This window comes from Sapajus apella, unplaced genomic scaffold (assembly GCF_009761245.1).
Source record: "Sapajus apella isolate SASKATOON/1434 unplaced genomic scaffold, GSC_monkey_1.0 scaffold46, whole genome shotgun sequence".
NCBI classification, from domain to species: domain Eukaryota; kingdom Metazoa; phylum Chordata; class Mammalia; order Primates; family Cebidae; genus Sapajus; species Sapajus apella.
Genome location: NW_022436986.1, coordinates 3,004,346 through 3,012,874, shown reverse-complemented (window position 1 = coordinate 3,012,874; position 8,529 = coordinate 3,004,346). Strand labels below are relative to the sequence as shown.

Here is an 8,529-nt window from a genome sequence, read left to right as displayed (position 1 = left end):
CGGCTTCTGCGTGTAGCCACAACCCGCCAATGGCATCCTATCTTTGTAAAAAAAATAAAAAACCCGGCTAAAAAAAAAAAAAAAAAAAAAAAAAAAAAAATTAATAGACTACTTACAGTTGTAATAACCAAGTAAATTTGGAAAGTGCATAAGACCAGCAGCAAGGGCTTCTGACACTAAGATGCCAAAATGTGTGTCTGGGTGTGGGTGTACACGTCTGTCCCTGTGTGCACACATGTAGGTGTGTACACATGTATGCAGGTATGTGCCTTGTATCATTGTGTGTGTAGACATGCATGTATGTTCATTAGTATTAACATTCAAGATAAGTTAAAAGAAATCTTCTTTTCAAGTCCCAAGGATAAAACCAAGCAGTGAAGAAAGCACAAAGTCGCGTTAAGCTCTTTATGTTTCTTTAGATCTTGCTCTATAAAACTAATATTTCTAGATTAAGCATAAGAGAACTCAGTAAATCTTGGTGGGGTGCAGTGGCTCATGCCTGTAATCCTAGCACTTTGGGAGGCTGAGGTGGGCAGGTTACTTCAGGTCAGAAGTTCAAGGCCAGCCTGGCCAACATGGTAAAACCCCGTCTCTTCCAAAAATACAAAAATTAGCTGGGTGTGGTGGCACGCACCTGTAATCTCAGCTATTTGGGAGGCTGAGGCACGAGAATCACTTGAACCTGGGAGGTGGAAGTTGCAGTGAGCCAAGATTACCCCACTGCACTGCAGCCTGAGCAACAGAGCAAGAGCCTGACTTAAAACAAAAACAAAAACAAAAAAACAACAGAGAGACAGAGTGAATTCAGTAAATCTCATGCGTATTTGTTTTAATAGTATAATAAAATGTTTCTAAAGTTAATATGATGGAATAATGGGTAACAGTAAAAACATTGAAAATGAAGTGTAATAAAAGCTCAGTTTAGTAGGCAATGAGGCTGGTCAAGGTGGCTCACGCCTATAATCTCAGCATTTTGGGAGTCTGAGGCCAGTGGATCACTCAAGGTCAGGAGTTTGAGACCAACTTGGCCAACATGATGAAACACTGCCTCTACTAAAAATACAAAAATTAGCCGGGTGCTAATTTAAATTTTACAGGGAAAAAAATGCCAATGGCAAGTAAAGCAAGTACAACTGGCTGAAATGACTTGAGTTTTTAAAAGTCAGAAAAAAAAACAGAATTGCTAAAATATTCATGTAAAATTATGTGACTCCAGATGCATATCTATATTTCCTCTTTCTGCACTACAGAAGACATTTCAATACACTTCCTTGATTTCTTGCCCCAGCTACCAGGAAATTCAGGGCTGTTAGTATTCAAATGCTAAATCCTTAGTCTGATTGGTTTGCAACCTATTTATAACATTTCTTATTTTAATGTTCCCACATGTTTCAAAACTGTAATCATGAAAAATTCCTTTTGGAAGAAGGAGGTGTGGACATTTTAAATATATTTCAATGAATAATACAGTCCCCTACTACGAAAGCCCTTAATCAGTAAAAATTTATTGAACGTTTGTTACATAGTATGCACTCTGTTAGGGCAGAAACAAAAGTCAGGGTCCCTGGTCTCATATATGACAGGAAGTTTGGGGGAGAAAAGCCATATGATGGCAGAGGTGATAATGAACAAGTAAATAAATACATACATCATTATAAAGTGTGATGAGTGGGCAAGTAGCCTGGAGGAAACAAGCAGGAGAATGTACTCTCTGTGTCTTAGGTGGTCAGGAAAGGCCTTCTAAAGAAGGTGATGTTTAAATGTAACCTGATAGAGAAAGACCTGCTATAAAAAGAGGAAGTAAAAGAATTTTCCAGGCCAACTGAACAGCAAGTGCAAAATCCCTGAGATAGGAAAGAGCTTGATGAGTTCTAGGTATTGAAAAGAAGCAAAACAAAAGAGAAGGGTGAGCAAGGGAGCAAGAGGAACAAGGTGAGGTTGGACACTTGGGCTGGGGACAGATTGTGAAGAGACTTATAGGTCATGGCAAAATGGTAGGTGAGTCATTGAATGGTTTAGGGTGGGGTAGAGCTGGGGGCTAACATTGGGCAGGAACATCTTACACTTTGAAAAGTCCACGATAGCTGCAAAGTGGAGAATCAGCTGGAACAGAGAAAAATCAAGTGAGTGATCCTAGCAAGGCTCCCAGGGACAGAGAGGTGGACAGTTCTGAAGGCAAACTGAGAGGAGCTGCTGATGGGGTGGATTCAAGGAGTCAGGATGATGCTCAGGTTTCTTGACTAAGGTGGTAGGTGGTACCATTTAGTCTATTCCTGGAAAATGAAATTATTTACCCTATACTTAGCTTTTTCAGTTATGATCATTTTCAAGCAATCTGAGGACATCCAGGATTAGAGATGAGAAGAAATTCATACAACGGTACATGTGATTTATCCTAGAAACATGGACATTATGTCTTCCATGGGCACTGACAGGAAATTTTCTCTCTTTGTTCTTCTCTTTCTCAAGCACTTGGAAAGCAAAACTCCCTAGACACATGGGAAGGTGTGTAATATCATTAACCATCAGGGAAATGCAGATAAAAATCACAATGAGACACCACTCCATACCCACTAGGATGGCTACAATAAAAAAGATAGCAGCAAGTGTTGGCAAATATATAGAGGCACTGGAACACTCATATACTGCTGGTGGAAAGGTAGCATGGTATGGCCACTCTGGGAAACCATCTGGCAGTTCCTCAAAAGACTAAACATTGAGTTACTAAGTGACCCAACTATTCCACTCCTAAGTATATACTCAGGAGAACTGAAAATATGTTTAAACAAAAACTTTTACATAAATGTTCATGGCACCATTATTCATAATGGTCCAAAAGTAGAAAGAACTCAAATGTTCATATCACATACATATCTATCTACCTATCTAATCTTATCTAGCTTTATATATCAACCCAAATGTTTATGTTAAACCAACTGATGAATGAACAAAGAAAATATTCCATAATGGAATATTATTTGACAATAAAAAAGAATGAAATACTGATCCACAGTATGACATGTCATACTGATCCATGTCAGTACGATAAGCAAAAGAACACATTATACTAGGCAAAATAATACATTATGCTAAGCAAAAGAACACATACTGTATAATTCCATTTATGTGAAATGTCCAGGATAGGCAAATCTATAGAAAGTAGCATGGTGGCAAGCGCCTGCAGTCCCAGCTATGTGGGAGGCTGAGGCATGAGAATTGCTTGAACCTGGGAGGCAGAGGCTGCAGTGAGCTGAGATCACACCACTGCACTCCACCCTGTGTGACAGGGTGAGACTCTCCCTCAAAAAAGAAAAAAAGAAAGTAAATTAGTGGTTACCTGTAAATTAGTAAATTAGCGGAGGGGAGAACGGGAAGTGACTGCTAAGGGGCAAAGGGTTTCTTTTTATAGTTTGAAAATGTTCTAAAATTAGATTGCGGTGATGGTTGCACAATTCTGTATATATACAAATATATACTAAAAATCAGTGAATTGTGCACTTTAAATGGGCAAATTGTATGGTCATACATCTCAAAAAAGATGTGGGAAAAAAACTTACTAAAGGTCAGCATTACCTTTCCTTTACAGTCGTGAGAAAGCGGACGTTAAGAGGGTTCCAAGTCAAATATCTAGGCAACGTCAAGTTAAACAGATCTCTTTTTCTGCGGGACTTCTTGGAGCCTTTAATCTGTATTATGTGCATAATGTGTATAATAAATCACCAAGTGGGGGAGGCAGAAGTAGGATATAGGACGCATCATTTCCCAAACATATATGGCCACAGAATCTCTTTTCATGGAGCAGCATCACACAGGACTAGGTTCTGCAGACCCCACCGTGGGAAACAACATGCTTAGCAGTTCTGCCATTCATTCATTAAGCACTTCCAGACCAGCTACAACACTCCTGCAAGACAATCACTTTTGGGCCAGAGAGAAGGCCAATACTTTCCCTGACCTCACAGAAGGCAGGCCTAGAAGAAAGAAAATGAATGGGCTCGAATAAGTTGAATGCACCAGGGGTAGCACAATGCCAATGCTACAAATAAAATACTATGAGGTCCCACAGGAGAAATTCATCCTGATTCTAGACTGAGGAACACTTCATGGAAGACCCAGCCCTTCAGCCAGGCCTTAAGCTGCGGGGGATTCTGGCCACATGGAGATGGGAGGAAGGGATCTGGCACAGGAGCCCAGGTCTAAGGGGTGAAGGAGAAGACAGGGTGCTTGTAATAGAACAATGAGTAGTTCCCTTTAACTGAAGCACACTGTGAAGGAAGCAGAGTAGTAAGACACATAGCTGGAAAGGATTGCGGCTTGAAATGTCAGACCAAAAATGTTTAAACTTCCTCCTATAATAAATGGGGACCCATCTAAGCTTTCTGAGCATGAAGTAAAAGTGGTCCTAAACAAGTCACTCTTTGAGCCGTAGGTGTTTCATCTGTGAAATGGGGCTAATTCTACCAGCCCCATCTTATCTGACCTCAGTGTGTGAGGATCAGAGAGCTTGGCCACAGAGCAGTGGGGCCTGAGCAAAGTTTATGACTCAGCAGCAAGACAGCTGTTTCCAGTTCCTTAGGAGGAATGTGTATCCCAGAAACACCTGACACGTAATATTTCATCTCTGTGGCAGGGCCAGATGGGAAATCTGAGCAAAAATGAATGCTTCGAAACAGACCATATTTTAAACTTCTCCTGTAGCTGTGAAATCAGATCTGTATTTGATTTCATTTTCTTTGGTTTAGAATGAAATAGGGACTGCAAGGAAGGAACAGCTGCTGGAAACGAAGACACTGGAAGAATATAAACAGCAGATTGCCTGAGTTTCACGTCAAGTACTAAGACAAGGGGTGTGTGTGTGTGACACAGAGAGAGAGCGAGCAAAAGAGTGTGTATATGAATGTGTGCTCCAGAGTGTATATGCATGTGTGTATGAGTATGTATGAGTGTATTTCTGTGTGTATAAGTCTGTGTGTGAGTGTGTTTGTAAATGTGTGTGTGAGTTGGGGTAAGTGTGTTTGTGTGTGTGTGTAGGTACATGTTGGGAGTAAGGTATAGGGAAAAGCACTCCAGCAAAATTGCTGACCTGTTTATACTGCTCCCACCATACGGTTTAAGAACAAAGCAAGCCGAAGATAACAATCCCAAGTTGCTGCCAGGACGGGCACAAGCGCCTCCCCTGAGACACCAAACCTTTACAGATGGAAATCTCTGCAAACCCAGGAGCCTTACCGGCCTGAGCTGTCCCGGGAGCGCCGAAGCCATCTTGCCACCATTTGTTCTATTCTATGTGCTTTCCGTGTCTGGAATAAACTGGTCTCCAGCTCTTCCATCTACCTAAAAGGAAGAAGAGTGTTCTTAAGATGCTAACCAAAATATTATCAAGAGGATTTTCACAAATCAGTATGATGCTTTCTGTATTTGCCCATTGTAAGACATGCTGATCGAATAACTCCCTTTTGTCTAAAATCAACATAAACAGGTGTTCAGTGTCCACAGAGTGAACATCTTTAGCAACGCTCAACCTTGCAGCAAACAGATTGGGTTTGTATCTTACACAGTTAAACATAAAGATGAGAGTAAAATTGATAACATTTCTCAAACTTTGTGACTGTGACACACAGGAAGAGACTCGTTACCATGTGACACTGTCCTTACCTCTCCCAGCTGTGTGAGTAACTCTGGACAATGTGGTTCAGTTTTGCCTGCCTCAGGACCTGCATGGACATGGAAATGTTCTTCATCATATTGTGCTGAGTCTTCTGAGCGCCGCTGCTTTTGTTCTATCTTTTATATTTAATTTTTGAATAAGTATTTCACTTATATAATTCAACACCAGCTTATAAAAAAGATATACAGTTACTATATTATGTGCTTAAAAATTTAAGAGGGTAGATCTCAAGTTAAGTGTTCTTTATCACAAAGAAAAATATGTAGACAGTGAAAAGTCTGTCTTATATCCTTCCTTGTTCCCACTCACCCAGCTCCCATCCCCACAGGTAATCACTGCTCTTGTTCTTCATTTGTCCTTCCAGAGTTTCTTTTTTTTTTCTTTTGGAGAATGGAACCTTGCTTTGCTGCCCAGGCTGGAGTGCAGTGGCACGATCTCAGCTCACCGCCACCTCCACCTCCCGGGTTCAAGTGATTCTCCTCTTCAGCCTCCCCAGTAGCTGGGATTACAGGCACATGCCTCTGTACCTGCCTAATTTTTGTATTTTTAGTAGAGATAGGGTTTCACCATGTTGGCCAGGCTGGTCTTGCACTCCTGACCTCAAGTGATCTGCCCAGTTTGGCCTCCCAAAGTGCGGGGATTACAGACATGAGCCACTACACCCAGCCCTATTCTTTTAAAAAAATTATCTTGGAACATTTTTAGATGTATAAAAACGTTGCAAAGATAATACAGGGTTCCCATATCCCTTCATTCAGCTTTTCCTATTATTAACATCTTACATAATTATTGTACCTTTGTAAAAATTAAGACATTAACATTGGTACAATATTATTAACTGAACTATAGACAATGTTCCAATTTTGCCAGTTTTTCACTAATGTGCTTTTTCTGTACCATGATCCAATCTAGGATACCATGTGGCATTTAGCCAGCTTTGTTAATATTCTCCCAATGCCATTTCAACCGCTCTAGAGCAGCGGTCCCCAACATTTTTGGCACTAGGGATCAGTTTTGCAGCAGACAATTTTTACACAGACGGTGGGGGGCTAGGATGAAACTGGCATCATCCCAAATCATCAGGCATCAGATTCTCAGAAGGAGCATGCAACCTAGATCCCTCCCTTGTGCAGTTCACAGTAGGGTTCGTGCTCCTATGAGAATCGAATGGGCTGCTGATCTGACAGGAGGCAGAGCTCAGGCAGTAATGCTCACTTCTGCTGTGGGTTCCAGTTACCAACAGGCTGTGGATCAGTACTGGTCCATGGCTGGGAAATTGGAGACCCCTGCTCTAGAGCATAAAAAAAGGAAAGATTCCTAAATCTTTTTAAGAAGCCAATAAAACACTGATACCAATTCTGACAAAGACAATATAATAAGATACAAATACAATCTCCCTTATGAAAATAAAAGTAAATATACTACATAAAATATTAGCACAGAGAATCCAGCAGCAATCAACAGAGGAATCATGGGATCTATACAGGGATACAAGGAAAGAAGACTAACCAGGTTGTAAAAATGAAAACATCCTAAGTGATCACTTTGAAAACCCAGAGACACACTTTTCAGGCAAATGGAAGCCAAATACAAATTAATGAGTAAAAAGGCTAACAGGAACATAGGCTGTAATCAAAAATAAATTCCATTTAGATCAATGGATATTCAGTCTAGCTTTACTCTACAATGGGGACATGAGACCTGAATACTGTCTTCCATTCTAGGCATCTCATTTTTAAAAAAATATAAAAAGAATAACAGAAAGTAGATTTCTGATTAAATAGGGTGAACTGAGACAAGGTCTTAACCTCTTCTTCCTAAATCCTATAAATCACAATAAAGGAATAAAAAACATATAAACCAATAGGATAATGAATACAGAAGAGAAGACAACAGTAGATGACAGATGTCAATAATATTTGGAAGAAAGTGTTTGGAAGAGAGTCAACTGAGTTTTCAGAACAAAGGAAACAGAAATCTATGTGCCTTCAGAGGGGAATTCTGATGAAAAATTAGCTGATGGTTAGGTGTGGTAGCTCAGGCCTATAATCTCAGCACTTTGGGAGGCTGAGGTGGGCAGATTGCTTGAGTCCAGGAGTTTAAGACCAGCCTGGGTGACGTAACAAAACCCTATCTCTACAAAAAATACAAAAATTAGCCAGGTATGCTGCCACATATCTGTAGTCCCAGCTAATTGGGAGGCTGAGGTAGGAGGATTGTTTGAGTCTGGGAGGTAGGGGTAGCAGTAAGCTGAGATCACACCGCTGCACTCCAGCCTGGGCAACAGGGTGAGACCCTATCTCAAGAAATGGAATGGAATGGAATGGAAAGTTGGGGAGAGAGCGAAGGGAAGGAGAAGGGGGAGGGAGGAGGGGGGAGGGAGGAGGGGGATGGGGAGGGGGAGAGGGAGAGGGGGAGAGGGAGGGGTAAGGAAAGAAGAGCTGATTTGCCCAGTGGCTCAGGAATTAGAGGGAGCAAGTATAAGAGAAAGCAGGGATAAGCATAAGGCTGAAAATATGGAATACCCACCTAGACAACTATCTCTTTCCCATCCTACTGAAGACAAGAGGCTTATTTTCTGGAGAAAATGAACAAGATAAGCTTGGGGAGACTAGGCACAATAGACAGTGCAGGAATGAAAATAGAAGGAGTAAGTAAAACTCTATCTAAATGACAAGACCACTAGCCCCTTCCTTTGCCCAGTTCTCTGAATACTGTCAGCAAGTACTTTATATTCCGCTATGGTTTGAAGATTTGAATGTGTCCTTGAAGTTCATGTGTCGAACAGGGTTGAGAAGTGGAACCTATAAGGGGTGACTAGATCATGAAGGCTGTGCCCTCATGAGCGGATTAGTGCCATT

At 41.1% G+C, this 8,529-nt stretch overlaps 1 protein-coding gene across 4 annotated transcripts in view; it reads right to left on the bottom strand.

The window, feature by feature from the left end:
- The window catches only part of FRMPD1 (FERM and PDZ domain containing 1), a 102,701-nt gene that overhangs the window by 52,238 nt on the left and 41,934 nt on the right, over positions 1-8,529 (bottom strand). For 3 of the 4 annotated variants that reach the window (XM_032240101.1, XM_032240100.1, XM_032240102.1), the window contains exon 2: positions 5,230-5,334. In XM_032240101.1, the coding sequence (XP_032095992.1) occupies positions 5,230-5,330 (101 nt within the window). In that variant the 5' untranslated portion in view covers positions 5,331-5,334. Of the gene's footprint in view, positions 1-5,229; positions 5,335-8,529 lie in introns of those variants that run through there. The other variant, XM_032240104.1, reaches the window with a different exon arrangement.